The sequence below is a fragment of the Lonchura striata genome, chromosome 23 (genome assembly GCF_046129695.1).
Source record: "Lonchura striata isolate bLonStr1 chromosome 23, bLonStr1.mat, whole genome shotgun sequence".
NCBI classification, from domain to species: domain Eukaryota; kingdom Metazoa; phylum Chordata; class Aves; order Passeriformes; family Estrildidae; genus Lonchura; species Lonchura striata.
The window spans coordinates 8964345-8984341 of record NC_134625.1 but is presented as its reverse complement, the minus strand read 5'-3'; the positions used below and the strand labels follow the sequence as shown (position 1 = coordinate 8984341).

The 19997-nt window shown below is 53.6% G+C and overlaps 1 protein-coding gene across 1 annotated transcript in view; it reads right to left on the bottom strand.

Annotated features, from left to right (window-relative positions):
- Positions 1 to 273: 273 nt before the first annotated feature.
- The window catches only part of NECTIN1 (nectin cell adhesion molecule 1), a 66297-nt gene continuing 46573 nt past the window's right edge, over positions 274 to 19997 (bottom strand). Inside the window, exons 3-6 of the mRNA XM_021540499.3 lie at positions 19389 to 19691; positions 18757 to 18874; positions 16895 to 17046; positions 274 to 7098 (exon numbers count right to left, since the gene is read on the bottom strand). Of these exons, the coding sequence (XP_021396174.2) occupies positions 6557 to 7098; positions 16895 to 17046; positions 18757 to 18874; positions 19389 to 19691 (1115 nt within the window). The 3' untranslated portion in view covers positions 274 to 6556. The remainder of the gene's footprint in view (positions 7099 to 16894; positions 17047 to 18756; positions 18875 to 19388; positions 19692 to 19997) is intronic.

Genomic DNA, 19997 nt, shown 5'->3' with positions numbered 1-19997 from the left:
TCCAGGAATTCCACACAAAACCACCATGCCGGGGGCAAACCCACTCATTCCCAGTCACCTCCAGCCCATTCCTGGAGATCTCTCAACCTTCAGCCTTCAGCTGCAAGCAAGTCCCCTTCCAAAATACAAACACAAATAATTGGAATTTCCAACAAACACTGCATATCCTGGGAGATTTCCAACCCAGCCCATTGGAAAAAGGTTCCCCTCACAGCAGTCACTGAGTGCACGGCGACGCAGCCACGGATGCCCCAAAAAAGAGAAGAAGGTATCTTTCTTTTAAAATTCTTTATTTATAAAAAAGTACATATTTTTTTTTTCCACAGCTCAGCCACTATTGGTTTTTTATACAAGTAAAAGGAAGGGTGATGCAACACCCCGCCCACACAAATTATAACCATGAAAATTTCCCCCCCCCCAACCCAGGACTCAAAATGAACAAATCACAAAGGATGGAAAACAAAACAAAACAAAAACCAAAAAATAAGAACCCAAAAAATAATAATTAAAAAAAAAAAACCACAGAAAAAAAAACAAAAATCATAAAGGTCCATTACATAATTATTATTATTTTTAGTTTTTATTTTTTACAAAAGCACTTACAACACAGATTACAAAATAAAAAAGAAAATAAAAAAGAAATCAAAGCAAAAAAAAACCCAATATAAAGTGGGGTTGGGGTTGTTTGTTTGTCTGTCTGCAGTTTTAATTCCACAATGACCATTACAGCCAGAGGACGAAGAAAAAGAGAGATAAAATCCCTGGAGCTGAGGAATCATGTTTAAAAAAAAATGAGAAAGGCCAAAGAAAAGGAAATCCAGATCCTCAGTGAGAGTCCCTCCACCAAGAGCAGAGGATCTGACTCCGTGTGCTCCTTACCCCAGACCCATTTGGGGTCTCCCTGACCATTTTGGGGTCTCCATGTCCAATTTGGGGTTTTTCCCTGACCCTTTTGGGGTCCCCCTATCTCATTTGGGTTTTTTCCTTGACCATTTGGGGTCTCCCTGACCCTTTTGGAGTCTCCCTGTCCCTTTTGGGGTCCCCCTATCCCATTTGGGGTTTTTCCCTGACCCTTTTGAGGTCTCCCTATCTCATTTGTGGTCTCTCTGTCCCTTTTGGAGTCTCCCTGTCCCATTTGGGTTTTTTCCCTGACCCTTTTGAGGTCTCCCTATCTCATTTGTGGTCTCCCTGTCCCTTTTGGGGTGTCCAAATCCCAGCCCACCCTTGAGGCTTGGCTTTCCTCCCCGTGCTGAGAGGCTGAGCCCCCCCTGCTCCCCCCCAGCTCTGCCCCTGCTCCCCACTGCGGGTGAGTTTGGGGGTGATGGGAAGGACCCAAAAACCTTCCCAGCCTCCCTGTGCCAAGGGATTCCCTGCTCATGCCAGGGGGAAATTCCAAGTGGAAGTGGATTTCCTTGGGGTGCAGGGTGCCTCTTCTTCAGCAAAGAACAGGCAGCAGCCACACCATGCTGGCAGTGTCCAAAAAAGAGACCCCAAAATTTCAGTGATACGACAGCAGAGCTTGAGGGGAAACTGAAAATTGGAATTTAACAACCTGGGGTCCCCCCATTTCCACACGGGGAAGCTCAGAGCCTGCAGGGATGACACAGCTGACCCCCACAAGGACAATGGGGTTTTCCCCTCCATCTGATCTGCTCCCCAAACCCCAAAATCTCTCTCTGTGTGTGTGTGTGTGTGTGTGCTCGTGCAGGGCAAAGAGCCCAGCAGAGCAGCAGCCCCCGCTCCAATCACACTCCCTTCTCTAATTGCCTCGAGATCAACCTTTGGAGTCTCTCTCTCCCTAACCCGCCGTGATTTTTGCTCAATTGTTGTGTTTCTTTTTGACTCAACATCAGGAAAATGGCTCCCTTTGTCCCTCATGTCTTTGCAATTTGGTGCAACCATCTCAGTTTGTTGATTTATTTCATAAAGGAAATCTTCGGGTTGATTTTTTAATTTTCTTTCTTTTTTTTTTTTTCGCCTTGCTTGAATGAAAATGATTTAACAGGGGGGGAAAAAAACCAACAAACCTGGTAATTAAATAAGGGAAAATAACACCACTAGGGTGAATTGCAATGAATAATCCTAGAGAAAAGTCCCAGCAGGGAAACAGCTGGGGTGTCTCTGTACATAAAGCACAGGCTCGTTGTGGGCTGTGAGACAGATCTGTTTGCTTGTACGGCTCCCTGAATTCACACCGGGAAGGAAATGGGGGATTGGCCCAAATTCACCTGAATTTTGGGTCACTGACCCTTCTCTCACTGCCTGCTCAGCGTCCCCACCCACCCTGAGGTACCACAGGCTTTGTCATCCAGGATGACGCAGGAAAAAGGGAAAAGCAGCGGGATGATGTGTCTGCCCCTGCCAGGGATCCATCCAGGATGAGGTTTGGAAAAGGGAAAAGCAGAGGGATGATGTGTCTGCATGGAAAAAGGAAAAGCAGCGGGATGATGTGTCTGCTCCTGCCAGGGATCCATCCAGGATGAGGTTTGGAAAAGGGAAAAGCAGAGGGATGATGTGTCTGCATGGAAAAGGGAAAAGCAGCGGGATGATGTGTCTGCATGGAAAAGGGAAAAGCAGCGGGATGATGTGTCTGCCCCTGCCAGGGATCCATCCAGGAGGAAGCAAGGAAAAGGGAAAAGCAGCGGGATGATGTCTCTGCCCCTCTCAGGGGATGTGTCCTCCTGGCCAGGGGAGTGATGAGTCTCTGACACCAGCAGGTTCCCCAGGCACAAACCCAACCCAGGCACAGCCAGGGGGGGCACACCAGTTGGGCACTGGTGAGAACTGGGACATTTCCTGCAGAGCAGCAGCTCCCTAGCACCGGGCTGCAGAGCAGGAGGTTCATGGACAGCTTCCCTCTCCCAGCTGGGAGCTCCCACTCACTCTCTGCCAGGTCCCACAGGGGCATTTCCACCTCCTGAGCACCTCTGATGCAAGGGGGGTGGGAGAAGAAGGGGATTTTTCACTTGAGGGTCCCAGAGAGGCGGCCCAGCTCATGTGTGGCACCCCAGCCTGGCAGAATCTGCCCTCTGAGGGAAATCAGGGCACAAAGGGATGGGTGACACCATCACCAGAGCAAAAACTGGCCCTGCTGCTGAGCCCTGCACAGTCCCAGCTCATTCCCTCCCTGCTGGAGCCCCCAGGAGCAGGATGAACGTGGTTCTTCACTTTGGCCTCTCTCCTGAGCTCATCCCTGCACTCAGGTGGGAACAGGGATCGCTTCCTGCTTGGTGATGCTGGAAAAACTCATCTAAATAAATCCCTTCAAGGGCCCCCTCAGAGCAGTTTAACCCAGAGAAGGCAGTGATGCTATTACTGGACCAAAACAGCTCTCAGATGAAGCATCAATCTGATTTTCTTCCCCCACACTTCTTTTTTTCTTCCACCTTGCTATGGATTAATGGCTAATCGCTCGGCTAATTACCACCCCAAGAGTCTCTTGGCCATCTAGCTGACCTTGCAAGGGACAGCAAGAAGCAAATGACAGCACAGAGGTGGCATTTCTCCATGGCTGTGGCGAAAATTGCACCAGGGGAGCAATGCTGAGGAGCTCAAGGATGAGAGAAATGCAGCACAGAGCCTTGAACTCGCAGGGTGCCTCGCTGCTGGGCCAGGCAACGCTGGCTAAGGATCTTCCACTCCAGGTTCTGGATGAAAAATGATGATTTGACCCCTTTTCTGAACCACTCTGAGCAGGTAAGTGGCTGAGCTAAGCCCTAAATTTTGGCTGGTGCAAAAAGGGCAGGAAAAAGTGCTGCAGCAGGGGGGGAATTGTGTGCAGGCTCTAGCTTGGAAATTCCACATTGCTCCACTCTCTCATTTCATTTCCCTGGGTGCCACTGGGTTTTTGAGGCCTCACTCAGTGGACAGTGTGTGAATGGGCAATAAATAAACCAAGGAGGCTACAGCTCCAAAAATGACCCCCTCAAAGGCAAGCTGACAACTCCCAAAGCAATTTCCTAGGGTTCCTTTGGTCATCCCTGAACTTGGGAGCAGCCTTGGAGCCCTGACCTCTCCCAGGCCCTTCAGCCCCACTTTGCACTTTTGTTCTTTAGGACACAGAGCTGTGGGGTCAGTGTGGTGGGAACTGGCCAGACCCAAGCAGTGGCCTCAACGTGCAGAATCACTGCTGGACCCTGCAGGGTTGATAAAAGATTGTTTTCTTCCACAGCCACCCCCTGACAGGGAGATCTGCAGGGCAGGGTCTGTGCCACTGCTCTCTCTCAGTGCCCGCTGATGCCTGCCCAGGGCTTGGTGCTGGAGGCACTGTCACCATCCTGCTCCGAGCCCGGCTCCGGGGCTCAGATCTGCAGGATTATTCACTCCAGAGATGGACTTTGCTGGGAATTCTCCCTGCACCACACACTGAGCCAGATTACAGGCTCTCCCTCTGGGGGAATCAAAGCCCTGCGTGTGCTGCTCTCGCGAGGCACTGGAGGGAAGTCATTCCCACCCCTAATCATCACTAATCAGAGAATTGGAGAGCTGCTAAGAGGTTTTATTTCCTTTATTGGGGGCTTTCCTGCTAGCAGGGTGCTCCTGGTGGCAGTGGAGGGCTCAGGCTGAGGGATCCCCAGGGAATCTCTGCCTGCCCTGGCTCTGAGAGGACACAGAGCTGCCTGTGTGCTTCCTGTGCCATGCCAGGAGCCAGGAAGCCCGAGGGGCTGGCAGGAACAGCAGAGACATTACAGGCCAACAATTGGATTTGCCCGTTTTCCTACCCCACTAATGCAATCACAGCACACGGGGATGGCTGGGGCTGTGCCCTGCACCGAGCAGCCCGTGGCAAAGGAAAGCTTTGGAGCTGCCTGGATCAGAGATCTGCCCTTGACTCATCTGTGTGGCTCTGCCTCTCCAGCCTCCTCCCTTTTTGCAGCAGGATAACCGCTGTGGAACAAAACCCAGCGGGTAAGGCAGGAGGAGAATTAGTCCTGCTATTTTTAGATGTGCATGATAATACAGCTCAGAAAACTGGGGATTTCTTTTCAAACAAAAGATTTATTTATACATCAAATTAAAAAAAAAAAAAATTAATATAACCCACAAGAAGAAAAATAAGCCCCAACCCAGTGAATCTAATTTGGAGATGGTCGGTGTGAGACAGAGGGCCCTGAAGTCTGGAATCCCATTTATTCACAGAGCAGAGATAGCAGCAATCCAAACCTCCCCAGCACAACGCCGTGGCTCAAGGCAAGGAGGGAAAGATCAATACCCCAGGCTCAATCCCTCCTACCCTGTCTGCCAAGCCTGTGCTCAGGAGAGGGATGTGATATTGGAAAAGTGGCAATCAATGCCACCTACGTGGTGCAGCCACGGGCTGGGGTTGTTGCTAGGAGAGAGAGAGAGAGAGAGAAAGAGAGAGAAGCACCCCCGTGCTCTGACCAAAATAAAAAATAAAGTGTAAACACATGACGATTAAGTCTTAGTGGTATAATAAAATAAAACTCAGGGGCTGGTCCTGCCCTGCCTGGGTGTGCAGGGCAGAGCTGAAGGCAGTGGATGTGTGGAAGCAAAGTGTCCTCAGTTGGTCCCTTCCCCAGTGGATGTGCCCCAGTGAACTGCTCTGTGGCTGGTACCAGCGACAACAACAGCGACAAGAACAAAAGGAGCCAGCCTTTCTCTGAGCCATCACGGGGGGAAAAGTGTCAGCAATAAATACTCCTTTTCTTTCATTTAAAAGAACACTCAAACAAAGACAGAAAAATGGAAAGCCAGGAGATAATAAATTGTAGGAGGAAAATGGCAGTTTTGTTTCCCTGCTCTGCTATCGGCCCCTGCACCTGGGGTTTGGTCCAGGGCTTCTTTCCTCCCTCTTTTCTCCTCATTTTCCTTTTATTGAGTCATTAAAAACTGCATGTGGTTCTCTCCAGGTGTGCAGCAGGCAATGGGAATGTCACCCAGACCCCATTGATAAAAAAAAAAAAAAGTAATTAGGGGGAAAAAAACCCCAAAAATCCATTCACCTGAAAATGGCACCTATGTTTCCATTGCCATAAAACTCTCCTGGCCTCTGTCCTACGGACAGCCCACCTGCCCCCCCTCCCAAGGTTAAAAAACAAACAAAGAAGACAACATACAAACAAATTTCCAGTGTTTCAGGGGGGTGGGAGTGGGAGGAGGAAGGCTCGGGGAGGGAAGGGCACTCTGAGACATGAAGACACAAACAGAGTGTAATATACAGGCTGGGCAACAGTCGTTAAAGCAAAGAGTAACACCTAAGCCACCGACCAATACAAACACCACAGAAGGGGACGAAAGTCGTCGAAGAGAGGGAAATTAAAAAGCCAAACCAAAACCGAGAGAGAAAATAATTACCCGACCTCCCGCCCTCCCGCACGAGCCCCACCCCCTCCCCTCCCCAAAAAATGATCCGTAAGCAAAGCCGCCCTCCCTCCCCGCTTTGCTGGCCCCCAGCATCCAAAAAGTCTGTGCGGGGCCGGGGCGTGCGTGGGTGTGCTCGGAGGGATGCAGGGGAGGGAGGGCATCGCTCGTGAGCGCGGTTGTGAGCGTGTGTGAGTGCGAGTGTGAGTGTGAGTGTAGCAGGGGGGGCGTGGAGCTACACGTACCACTCCTTTTTGGAAATAAAAGACCCGTCGTTCTGCGACACCATGTTGTCGGCCAGGTCGAGCTGCTCGGGGTCGTACTGGAAGCCGAGTGTCCTCTCGTCATAAGGTGCGGGGCAGGCCTCGCCCTCGTCGACGGTGAAGTAAGGCCTCTTGGCATCCTCCTCGTAGGCTTTGGGGCCGCCCAGCTTGCGCTCGCCTCCTGCATCCTCATCCTCGTCCTCGTAGGTGCTGCCGCCCAAGGGGCCCGGCTTCTTCTCGTCGTCCGAGTCGTCGGGGTACTGCAGGTTCTGGGCCATGGGGGGGTGGTGCTGTGGGATGCCAGCCTTGCTGTAGCCGTTGCCGTACACGTGCTTCTTTGTGCTGTAGTCACCCTTGAAGGTGTGACGCCGGCGCCGGAGTACCACAAAGAGCACCACGGCCACCAGCAGGACCAGCGAGACGCCTCCCACTATGCCCCCAATCACCGGTGTGGGGATGTTCGGCTGCACCATGGATTTGTGATCATCGATTGGAGACGGGGTGTAGGGAAATTCTGGGTAGGAAAAGACAGATGGAAGGGGGAACAGTGTCAAACCATGCGGAAACGCGCCCTCCCTCCGTGCTCTCATTGCCAGTTTGGGGCGGGGGGTGAGGGGGTGGGAAGATGAGGGTAAGGAACAGGGAAGGGAAAAACTGGGGAAAGGGGAAGAGGAGCGTCCTCACAGGGGTCAGCTCTGCCTCAGCCAGGGGAAGGTGCCGTGCCAAGCTGGCCAAGCCTCATGCAGGAGCCCAGCAGGCTGGAAGCAGTGGTTTGCCCTCCCCAGCCCTCCTGGTGTCTCCAGGCGCGCTCCGATCCCACCAGCCCCAGGTCTTGAGTCCGGACGCGCTCCGTTGGACCGGGTGACAGAATTCCAGCTCCAGTGTCCCTCAGAGTGCTCCTGACAGGGAGCGAGACCCCAGGCCCCACCCAAGGGTGGGCACCGAGTGGCTCAGAGGTGCCAGGCTGGACCCACCAGCTCTGCATCCCTCCCCTCACATCCCAGTTGGGTCAGAAGGCAGCAGCACCTTGTGATCCCCCACCCACAGGTGCCCTGAGGCTGCACAGAGCTGCTCAGAGCCCTGCTGGCTCCTGACCCCTCGTGCTGACCCTGCAGCATGAGGACACAGCCCTCCCACTGCTTCTTCCCCTTCCCTGGCCAGCACAGTGCCACTCCTCCTGCTAATCTTGCTCCTACAGCTACCCTGACCTATTTAAAAAGAAGAATAAATAACTCAAAAAGAGGCAGAGGAAAGAGATGAGAAAGCAGCTCTCTTCTCTTTCATGCAGTTCAACACCTACACTTTGGCACAGATAAAGTTTGAGCCAGGACTTCAATCAGCCTTGCTGGGCACAGGTACAGCCCCTGGCCGAGCTCGGAGCCTGTTGAACACCCGTGTGCAGCAGGCATTAAACACCACGTGCTTGTCTCAGCCCTTCACCTGCCTCCCAATTCAGGCAGCAGGTGCCCTGTTAATGCCCTGTGGCAGCCTGGCTCTCACACGAGACTTTTCCCAGTGCTCTCCCCACCCCTAATCCCCTCTGCCCACCCTGGAGCCTCCTGGCCTTCGCTTCTTCCCCCAGCAGCCAGGGAGAGGTGCAGACCCAGCAGCAAACTCTGAGCACAGCCAGGCTGGGGTGATGGGCAAAGAGGGGCTCCGAGGCAGCAGATTCCAGAGGGATGAGAGGCAGTGACTGCTGCCTACCCCCCTCCATGGCCCTGCTGGCACAGCTCAGCCCAGCCACTGCGGGCCAGGGGACAAAAGAGTGAAGGCACAGCAACAGCTGCAGGTTTTGGACAAGGGCACTGAATTCGAGCAATTGCTGGCCTGAGACATAAATGTTTTAGTTTTTTTTTTTTTTTTTTTTTTTTGTGCCTGGGAGATGATTAATTCCTGCCTTTCCTGCAACATCAACCCGACAACAGCGTCTTGGTTTCTGCAGTGCTGACTTGCCTGGAGCAGAGCCTCCTGAGGCTGAACCCACACAGAGAGCAGCCCACTGGGCAGAGTGGGCTGGGGGACAGATGGAGGGGCCCTGCTGCAGCCAGAATCAGGAGCAAGATGCTGTGCAGGCAGGAGCCAGCATTTTTTTCCCAGAGACTGCCTTAGAGAAGCAGCAAGGGCATGGTTTGCAGCACGGGGAGCGGGGCTGGGCTGTGGAAAGCCAAAGCCACATGTTGCATCAACAGAAGGCCTGTCCCAGCCAGCTGGTGAATGCAGAACCTCTCTGCAGGGACACCAGGGACAGTCACGTCCATCCCCTCGTGGTCCTGCCTGCTGAGGGCTCAGCTTCAGCCACACAACATCCACACTGGTCCCTCTGCCCCTGCCCAAGCCACCTCCCCTGCTGTGGCAGGCACATTCTTCTCTCTCTCAGGACTTTTTCATAGAGGAAGCACAGAGAAAAGAAAAATAAAATTTCTTATTTCTGCTCCTTGTTTTTCCCAAGTGGAATGTGTGTGGAGAATTGTTTACCTGGGGTGAGTGCTTGGTTGGATTCTGGTGAGGATTGTTTGAGCCTGGTGGCCAATCCAACCCACCTGGGGCTGGACTCTCAGAGAGGGGCACGAGTTGGGAATGAGTTGGATATGGGAATTAGAAAAAGTAGGTTTGTAGTTTTAGTATCTCCTTTAAATAGTTTATTAATGTATTATAGTATAGTTATAATAAATCATTCAGCCTTCTGGAGTCAGACATCAGCATTTCTTCCCACCAGCTTCACCTGCACTTACCACACCTGGGGCTGCTCCTCGCTGTCCCAGCCCCTGTGGTGCCCAACTCCCAAATCTGTGCACAAAGCTGGGGAGACCTGGAGGCTGAGTGGGAACAGGGGAAGCCCAGCATGTCCCCAGGGCTCAACCTTTCATTTTGCCACAGCTCTGAAGCCTCCTCACCCTGCAGCAAGGGTGACTCTGTGCGTGGCCCCAGAGTCCCCAAAGGCACCCTGAAAAGCCCCAGCCGTGGTGTGCAGATCCCCCAAAGCACCCTGACCCCTCTGCCCCACAGCCCGGGAGAGGGGAAGGCTGTGCCTCGTTTCTAAAGGAGCTTGGCCCACTTTCCTGTTAAAAGCCTCATTAACAGTCCAGGTTGGATGCGTGGAAAGACAAGGCGGGATGTTTTCCTACCTTTCTCATGAGATATTTATTTTTTCCCTGCCCTTTGTGCTGCCCACCCCCGATGTAGCACTCGCCACCCCCGTGCCACCCCCGTGGCACTGCCAGCGCCGCGGACACGAGCAGGGACACATCCATCCCTCCATCCCTCCATCCTTCCCTCCATCCCTGGTGGATTTCACACCTCCCCTCATCCCATCCCCACCCTCCGTTCCCATGCCAGAGAAAACAAACCCAGACTGTGGGAAGGGAGAAGAAAGAAGGAAGGCAGGGGGAAGATCACTTGCCAGCAGCCCCAAATTGCCCACAGAGCTTCCTCCCTCCTCATCCTCCCTCCAGCACCGGGGGGCTCTGGGGGTTCGGGGGTGACCCTGGGGTGGGTCAGTGTCTGGGGAGGAGGGGGTCTGGACACTCCAGAGCCAGCAGTGCCACTGGATGGGGGCACAGACCGGTGCTGGCTCCGGAGCAGGGTGGGCACTGGCTCCGGAGCAGGGTGGGCGCTGCCTCTGGAGCAGGGTGGGCGCTGGCTCCGGAGCAGGGTGGGCACTGCCTCTGGAGCAGGGTGAGCACTGCCTCTGGAGCAGGGTGGGAACTGGCTCTAGAGCAGGGTGGGCATTGCCTCTGGAGCAGGGTAGGCACTGGCTCCAGAGCAGGGTGGGCACTGCCTCTGGAGCAGGGTGGGTGCTGCCTCTGGAGCAGGGTGGGAACTGGCTCTAGAGCAGGGTGGGCATTGCCTCTGGAGCAGGGTAGGCACTGGCTCCAGAGCAGGGTGGGCACTGCCTCTGGAGCAGGGTGGGTGCTGCCTCTGGAGCAGGGTGGGTGCTGCCTCTGGAGCAGGGTGAGCACTGCCTCTGGAGCAGGGTGGGAACTGGCTCTAGAGCAGGGTGGGCACTGCCTCTGGAGCAGGGTGGGCACTGCCTCTGGAGCAGGGTGGGCGCTGCCTCTGGAGCAGGGTGGGTGCTGCCTCTGGAGCAGGGTGGGTGCTGCCTCCGGAGCAGGGTGGGCACTGCCTCTGGAGCAGGGTGGGAACTGGCTCTAGAGCAGGGTGGGCACTGCCTCTGGAGCAGGGTGGGCGCTGCCTCTAGAGCAGGGTGGGCACTGGATCCGGAGCAGGGTGAGCACTGCCTCCGGAGCAGGGTGGGTGCTGCCTCCGGAGCAGGGTGGGCGCTGCCTCTGGAGCAGGGTGGGAACTGGCTCTAGAGCAGGGTGGGTGCTGCCTCTGGAGCAGGGTGGGTGCTGCCTCCGGAGCAGGGTGGGCGCTGCCTCTGGAGCAGGGTGGGCACTGCCTCTGGAGCAGGGTGGGTGCTGCCTCTGGAGCAGGGTGGGCGCTGCCTCTGGAGCAGGGTGGGCACTGCCTCTGGAGCAGGGTGGGCGCTGGCTCTGGAGCAGGGTGGGTGCTGCCTCTGGAGCAGGGTGGGCACTGCCTCTGGAGCAGGGTGGGCGCTGCCTCTGGAGCAGGGTGGGCGCTGCCATTCCCGGGAAGGAAGGAAGGGCTGTGCCCTGTCACAGGGTGCCTCGGCACTGGCAGGTGGCGAGCGGGGACCAGCGTGTCACCTGTCCCCACATCCAGCTCCATTAATCCCACAGATTGGGATCCACCCCTCTGCCCACCCCGTTCCAAGCAGAACAGCACCAAGGGGAGAGGGGGAAGTGTGGGAAAAGGATCCCCTTTTTTTGTGTCCAAGCCGGGGGGGAGGGCGTGAAATTTCTGGAAACCGGTGCGATGCCTGAGCGTGCTCGGGGGCCCCACGTGAAAAATCCATTAGGAAGAGTCTGGAGAGAATTAAAGCCCCTGTGAAAAGCAGCCTGGAGAAACAGGAGACAGCGGAGCCGAGGGAGGGGGAACAAGCCAGGCTTTAATGCCAGCATGAAAAGCCTCCCCCCGCCTGCCATCCCCCAGCCCTTATAAAAAGAGGGAGTGCTGTATGAATAGGAATTAAAGCAGCAACACGATCTGCCCGTGCCCGGCTCTGCCAGCTGTTGCATTCAGCCCAGCTTCCTGTCCCTGTGCCAGCAGCCAGACCTCTGGGACAGCAGCTGGGAGAGGGACAGGAGGTCACCCCGGGCTCAGCCTGGCACCTGGCCCAGCCCACAGGTTCCCTTTGATCCCTCTGCAAGGCTCCAGGCATCTCCTGCCCACTTCCTGCAGCACAGCGAGGCCACAAACTTCCCCCAGCCTTCCCCAGCACAAGAATGGCTCCAAAAGTCCAGGCTTTAAAGAATCCCATCTTTCTCTTAATGGCAGTTTTTCAATAAAAATGAGGCGTATGCAAATCTTCCCACCTGTCCGTCAATCCTTTATCTGCTGCTTTTTTGAACCTGCTGGCCAATTTTAGTGCTATGTGACAGAATGAGCTGAAATTATCCCTCCCAGCAAGCTCCTGGAGACGGCTGGAGTGGGATCCTCGGTAGAGGTGGGAGCCAAACCTCATTAGACATCAGAGAACCCAGAGGGACAGGAGGCAGCTCCCAGGAGCAGGAAGGGCCCAGATCAGAAAAAAGGTATTTTTAGACACCTGGTAATTCTTCTGTGATATGCAGATCCACTGGAAATCAGCTTTCAAAAGCTCTTCTGCACATCTGCTGGGATATTTTAAAAGACTGCTTCCTGTGGACATGTTTTTCCTTTAAGTCCCATTACCATCCTTTTCTCCTCAATCCTAAGGACAAGGGAAAAGCCAGCCCAAACTCTCCCTGTAGCCACGGGCACTGAAGAAAATGTCAAACTCCATGAGGAATTAGCTGTTGGCCATGTGTCAGCCCGAGCTCTTCCAGAGGAAGACTCTGGATTTCCTTCTAGCTTGGAAAACCAAACATCCACACAACGTGAACGGCGCTCCACAGAGGAACAGGAACCTGAATTCCAACGTCTTCACGGGCCTTCCCAGTTCCCAGATGGCCTCAGCAAACACAGAAATGACCCCGTAGGGTTCGTTTAGGAGCCAGATTGCTGATGGCAAACGTTCCCTGCCGGAACAGCCCACGCCAAATTATCCCAGGACTTTGCTCGTGTGTTAAGTCATGTGCACGAGGGAAGATAAGGAGAAACAAAGCTGCAATGTGAGAAGCCCAGAGCACTGCTGACCTTCTCCCTCCCCTCTGCGCCTCTGCATGTCCCTCTGCAGCTTTCCAAGCTTTCCTCTCCCTCCCAGGGGTTCCTGCAGGGCGGGTGGGGATGGAAAAACCACTGGCAACTAATCCAGCAGTTCAGCAGCTGCCGCTGGCGTGTCAGAGTGTGACGGCTTTCGGGCCAGATGCCAAACGTGTCTCAGGCTTTAATCTCTCTCTCAGGTCACCTATCCCCTGTCCATCAAGCCCTGCTGCCTGGCACAGATGCCACCAGACAGGATGCACAGCCACTCTGGAAGATTAGCATCAGCCAGACCCTCCCTCGGGGCTCGCTCCTCTTTAGCCCCCCCGGCCCTACATCCTCCCACCTCAATCTGCCTGCCTTTGGAAACACCTGCTGCAGGAATTGGCATTTAGGGTTTCTCAGAAAGGGCTGCGTGGCTCCAGCGAGCCCCACGGGCTGTTTGCAGCGACCTTGCTGGGACGAGAGTGCTGCTGGTGTGTAAATAACTCCCTGCTGGAAGCCAAGCGAGCAGGGGGGGTCAGCAACCCCTGCCAGCTTTTCCTCCCCCCCTGCCTGTAGCACATCCAAGGCCAGGGCTGCAAAGCTGCTGGCACAGGCTCTCCCTGCTCCCCCAGCTCTCTGAGTCTCCTTCAAAGGTCCATTTGCCCTTTTTTTTTCCCTTTCTCCTTGTGCTTCCTCTGGCTGGAGCCAGTGCACAAGGGGGTGAGTGTCTCCTGCACAGGGCCAGGGTGTGTCCATGCTCTGCTGCACCCAGAGGAGCCCATGTTCATGAATCCATGGATATTCCCACTTGTAAATGCTTTATTCGTGTCCTGTGCAGCAGGGCATCCCTGTGCATGCAGGTTTGGGAAAATCATCTCCATGGGCAGGACAAAAATGGGATCATTCACAGGTGTGAATGTCCAATGGGATCACACAGGTGTGCAAGTCCATGGGCAGGACAAAAATGGGATCAAAGGTGTGTAAGTCCATGGGCAGAATAAAAATGGGATCACAGAGGTGTGTAAGTCCATGGGCAGGATAAAAATGGGATCACAGAGGTGTGTAAGTCCATGGGCAGGACAAAAATGGGATCAAAGGTGTGTAAGTCCATGGGTAGGACAAAAATGGGATCAAAGGTGTGTAAATCCAATGGGCAGGATAAAAATGGGATCACACAGGTGTGTAAATCCATGGGTAGGACAAAAACGGGATCACAGAGGTGTGTAAGTCCATTGGAGTCAACACATGTGAATGTCCATGGGCAGGATAAAATGGTATTACACACATGAATATCCATGGCCAGAACACAAATGGGATTCCACAGGTGTGAATATCCTTGGCCAGAACACAAATGGGATCCCACAGGTGTGAATACCCATGTGCACAACCACCACACATGTGCAGTCCACAAGCACAGCCTTTTATTCTGTCACCCACTGCCTGTAATCAATAGTTACATGTCACACTACATGGCTTGCCTGCGACTGACAAAGGTCCTGCAAGGCAGGAGAAGCTATTAGGGGAACAGATTGCTGGAATAAAATATTAAATTTCCACTTATCAATCTCTTTAATGCGCCATAACTCTCATAGAAGCATTCAGCCTTCTCCCTCTGAACAAATTGCCCTCCCCATCAGGGGGCTGAACCAGCCCTGCACTTTTCTTCTCTGGGGCCTGGAGGGAAGATTTTGGGCAGCAAAAAGGGGGAGAACAGGGAGACAGAAAGGGGAAAAGCTGCTGCAGGGTTTTCTCTGCATCAGTCTTCTGTGTTTTTTTTGTTTTTTTTTTCTCCCAAGGCTGGCTGCTCACTAGATTGAACTCCATTTATTGCATGCAGCTCTTGAAAGAGGTTTCGTGGTCCACTGACAATCCCTAAATTGCCTGCAAGACCCAAACAAATGTACCTGTAATAGCTGAGCGAGGAGGGCTGAGCCCTCCCCAGCACCGACCTAATCGCTCCTCAGGGAGAGCTGGATAAACATATTCAGATCCCATGAATTATTAAAGGATTTTTTTTTTCTTTTTTAATGTGGCGTAGGCCTGGCCTGTGTGGTTGGCTGTTAATCCCTCCTCGCAGGGCAGCTGAGGGTGTGCCCTTCATTCCCTCTCCTTTAACCTCAACCCCACAGCCAGGACCTTTGGGAACCAGCTGAGATTCCACCAACACAACCCCAAAAATCCTGCCAGCCCTGTGCTGATGGAGCCTGAAAAAGCACCAGGAAAAGAGACAATTCCAAATCCCAGAGGGAGAACCCACAGCCCATCACTCTGGAGGAGCCTGTGCAGCTGAGCTGGTGCTGCAGCCACCTTCAGTACCACTGAGGTGCTGAGACACATCAAAAATGGGCAGAAAATGTGAAGAGAGGGCAGTGCCTGGTGTCCTGACACCCCAAATGATGTGGGGTGGCTGGGCAGGCAGAAGGACAGCAAAAAATGGACACAGAGGCTATGGAGGAATGGGAAGTGAGAGCCTGTTGCTCTCAAAGTCTTCTCCAGTCCTGCTTCACCTCCTTCTCTGTGTCTGAGGGCTGAGCTTGGAGGTTTTTGAGCTTGGAGGTTTTTGGGATGGATTTCTGCTGCCAAAGGGAGTCACAGCTTGTACCAGGCGCTGCCCCAGGAACCCTGAGGTGACAGCTCCCCTGGAATGGCCAGCAGCTGATTTTGGCCATGACCTTGCCCTGGTTTTGGGTGGTTGGGCAGGGCTGGGCACAAAGGGCTTTGTTTTTTCCCTGGCAAAAGAAACAGCCCCCAGAGAAGTGCTGTACCAGGAGCAACACAGCAGGCAGGGATCCAGGCCAGGAGGTGTGAATGAAAGGCCTGCTACAGGGATAAGGATCATAAATAAATAGCGGGTAATTAGCATCTAATTAGCACATCCCATCCATTGACCTCCAAGCACTTGGAGGAAGCACAAGAGGAAGATTAGCCTGGTTTGTCCACCTGACAGAGAGGGGAGCCGAGGTGCCAAACACGGAGTTATTGCTAATTTTGGCTGCCCCAGGCTGGGCTCTGTGCTTGCTCAGCATTTACCACCAGAGAAAGCTGGTGGAGGGGGCTGGAGTTCCATCACCCTCAGGTCAGACAATTCCCAGGGGTGGCAGGAGAGGCTCTGACTGCCTTGGGCTGGACACAGGGAGAGGTAACAGCCCCAGGAGCCTGCTCTGGGTTCAGAGGCACCCCAGTGCACCTCATTCACCCCACTGCCCATCCTTTGCAGCCCACAGCTCGCTGCACTGTGGCTGTGCTCCACCTCACTGCTCCAAGAGGCACTTCCAGCCCTCCTGAGACCCACCAGTCACTGCCTGATAACCTAAATCACTCCTTTTACCCCAAAGGAATGGGATAAATGTCCCTTTTCTGCTCTCAAAGCACCCACAGCCACTTTTCCCCCTTGGTGATGTCTCACAACGTCATTCTGACTTTCAGGAATCAGGTTATTGCCATATGTTATTTCTTCCCGTGGAGCTATTTCTTGACATGACTTTCTCTCCCTGACACTACCTAAGCTTGCCCACATGTCTTTCCCTCCCTCCGTGGCCACCCTGCTTTGCAGGCCGTCAGATTCCTTCTGTCTCCTGTGGCATCACAGCCTCACTTCCCACTGCCTGCATCCTGGGATGGAGTTCCTCCCTGGAGCCCAGACAAAGCTCCTCCAGCACTCACAGGAATCGTGGCAGGCAGGTGAGAGAGTTCACAGAGCACTGCAAGGAGCTCAAGAGAGGAATCAGGAGAATTGCCCAACACCAGAAACACCAAGCGCCATCCTGAACAAGTGATTCATCCATCTCCTGCCTTCCTGGCAGTGCACATCCTCATCCTGCCCCTTGCTCTGATCAATATCGTGACGTGTCTCTGCTGTTCACATGTACCACAGTCTCTGAATCCAAAGCAGAGAGGCTGGGCGGGACAGGTTGAATTGGTGCAAGAACGAAAAACACCGCGAGAGGAAAGGAGGAACCAAAAATCCAAAGCAAACCAGTGCAACACCGGTACAAAGCCAAGAACTCCACCGGCCCGTTTGCCTCGGGACATCCCCACACTGAAAGGAGACACCGGTGGCCGAGGAGATGCCAACTCCTCGCAGCTTGGTGTCCCTCCCCACCTTGTTTCCCATGTCCTACCTGTGACATTGACCTCCACCAAGCCCGAGCGGGTCCCGATGGCGTTGGTGGCCTCGCAGACGTAGGTGCCAGCCACGCTGTAGGACACGGGCCCTTTGAAGTAGATGGTGTTGTTCTGGATTTCCACGCTCCCTGGCAGGGTCCCGTTGGGCCTGGGGGGGACAGAGACCATGGTTGAGCCCACAGGTGGCACCCAGAGGTGACACCAACCTTCTGGGTCTGTGCTTGCCCTTGGGCAGGCGTGGAAGCTGGAGGTGCTGCTGGAAAATCCCCATTCAGGTAGGCAGGAAAGGGACACAACCTGACCCTGTTTTAGCTGAATTTCCTGCCCATTTAACTCTCCTGATCATCCAGTGTTAGTTTAAACTCAAACTCAAGGGCAGCAGTGTTGATTTACAGCCTTGCTCATGTCAGAACAGTCAGGTAAGTGTGAAACTGCAATAATGCAAAACTAAACCCGGAGATACAGAAAATAAATTTACAAAGGCAGATGAAAAAAATTATTTTAAAAGCCCCTGTGTGTTAGGAAAAGACACACATGGCCTGGTTATTCTTAATTACTGAAGCAAAGTAAAGTAATTACTCCTCTTAGGCAATTAAAAATTACTCAAGTAATTCCTTCCCCTCCTCCCAACCCAAATGTGCACATATTGTCAGCAATTTATAAGAAACAAAAGGGAATAACGGGGCTATAATTAGGACTGTGAAAAAGTGCCTAAATGCATGTATTTTGCATGTCTACGTATACACATATGTACAGAAAACAGATTTTCCAGCTGCATCAAGCCAACCATCCCCAAGCTGATGGAAAAACACCTTAACCATGGTCCTGTAGAGCCCTGAACCTACAAAAACAAGAGCCCAGCTCATGAGGGTGGTGTGGGATGCTCCAGGAGGCTGCTGCCTCCTCTGACAGCTCCCCTGACTGCTGCTCATCACCATCCAAGCACTGCTGGGTTTTACATGCCAGGCACTGAAATAGCCTCAAGGGGCATCTCTCCTGCCTCGGGTGCATTTTTGCCTCCGAGGCTTTCCTGAGAATGTTGTGAGGAACCCAGAGAGCCTGGCAGAACCAACAGATGGAGAGAGCTGGGGATGGAGAAGTAGGGAAAAAAAGGCAGGAAAAACAATCCTTTTCAGACTTTCACTTTGAACAGTTTGATCTGGGAAGTGGAATGAGAGAGAATGTGCTCCTTGCAAAGCCATGTTGAGAGCCTCCCTCCTGATGACAAATGCCAGCTGAAAAGAAGAAAGGATCCATTTGATCTTCCCCTTTTAAAGCTACATGAGTGCTTACAGAGAAGAAAGAGCAGCAGAGAGAACCACATCAGGTTGTGTCAATTCCCACCTGACTGCCCAGACACCCCTCACTCACTTTTCAAGTCCCTTTAGTGTGTTCAGCCAAAAGCTGGGCACCTGAGGACAAGGAATTGTTGCTGTTTAATGCCAGTCACGTGAAGAGCTGATTCCAGGGGAAGGTTGTTCACACACAGCCCAATTTTGTGTTATTTGTGCCCTTTCAAAGCAGGGAAATCCAGGGTTCTTCCCCAGCTCTGCTGCCGAGGCACTTCGTGGTGCTGGGCACGTGGATCACCATGTCACATCTCAGCTGCCTCACGTCACCAGGGCAGAATATCATCTCAGTGAGGTGAGAAGGGGAAGTTTTCCCTGGATTTTGAGGCTGCACTGGGCTGGCAGCCACCTCCACCACAGGCACAGGCTGTCACCTTGGGGTGACACTGCTGACACTAATGGGACTGGGCCCTAAGTGACCAGAGGGTGAGCGAGGTGTCTGCAGGGACTCCTTGTCCCTGCTGGGAGGTGACATTTGCTGCTGGCAGCAGGGCTCTGGGGACACTTACAGCTTCCACTCGTAGGTGTGAGCTGGGGGGTTGGCATCAGATTTGCAGATCAGCTTCACATCCTTGCGGTTCAGGAACCAGTTGCCATCAAAGCCCTCGATGGTGACTTCTGGCTCGTCTGCAGGGGTGGGGAAAGGGAGGAGAGCAGAAGGGGAAAAGGAGAGAGGAGAGGGTTGTGGGAAAGGAAAGGGGAGGAAATGAGATGGGAAGAGATGAGGGGCATGGGTGGGAAAAGGAGAGAGATTAAAAGGAGAGGAAAGGATTGTGGAAAATGGAATAGGAAGAGATGAGGGGGCAGGAGTGGGAGAGGGAGGGAGATTGCGAGGAGGGAAAGGTGATGGGACAAGGAATGTGGGAAAGGAAAGGGGAGAAAATGAAATAGGAAGAGATGAGGAGGCAGGAGTGGAGAACGGGAGAGAACACGAGGAGGGAAAGATGATGGGACAAAGAATGTGAGTGAGTGCAAAAGAGAGAGAAGGGGAGCAGAGAGGACACGACAGAGGCAGAGAAAGAAGAAAAACAGAAACCCCACAATTATTCCAAGGGATCCTTTCAGTTTTCACCCTCAGAACCAAGACCACGAGCCCTCCACCAGCCCAGCCCTGAGCAGGGAGCGTGCCCAGGCCCCTTACACTGCACGTTGAGGGTGATGCTGTCGGTGAACCTCTCCAGCTGGTAGTTGACCACGCACACGAGCTGCTGGCGGTGCGCCTCGCGGCTCGGCACCAGCCGGTACCGGCTGATCACCGTGACGGTGCCGTTGCTGTTCCGGATCTCCTGGAACTCCGCTTCCCCCTTCAGCTTCGTGTCCCAGCTGACGGTGCTCGGGGGTTTCCCGTTGGAGGAGGTGCAGGTGGCTACCAAGATCTTTTCTGTCCTGCCAGACTTGGCAATTAGTGGCCTCTTGGTGCCCTCCATCCAGTTCCTGGGCTTGGCTGCAGGGGAGTGCAGAAAGGAGGAGGAGAAGGAAAAGGTGCAAAGGGATGGTTAGAAAGGCAATGCTACTCTGTTTGCTACACCCCAAGAGCCATCTAACACCACCAAGGCTGGCTGTGCAAATTGCCAGCAATAATTCCCATGTAATAATTGCTTTATGGCAGTGCCTATGTACCTTGCACCATCTACCTGCATCATTTATGGGGAAACAATGGTGGAGGTACCATAAATGTGGAATAAATAACAAATAAATAAATAAATAAATAAAGTCCTTTCCTCCCAGAGGTTTTCATCCCTGTGCTAGA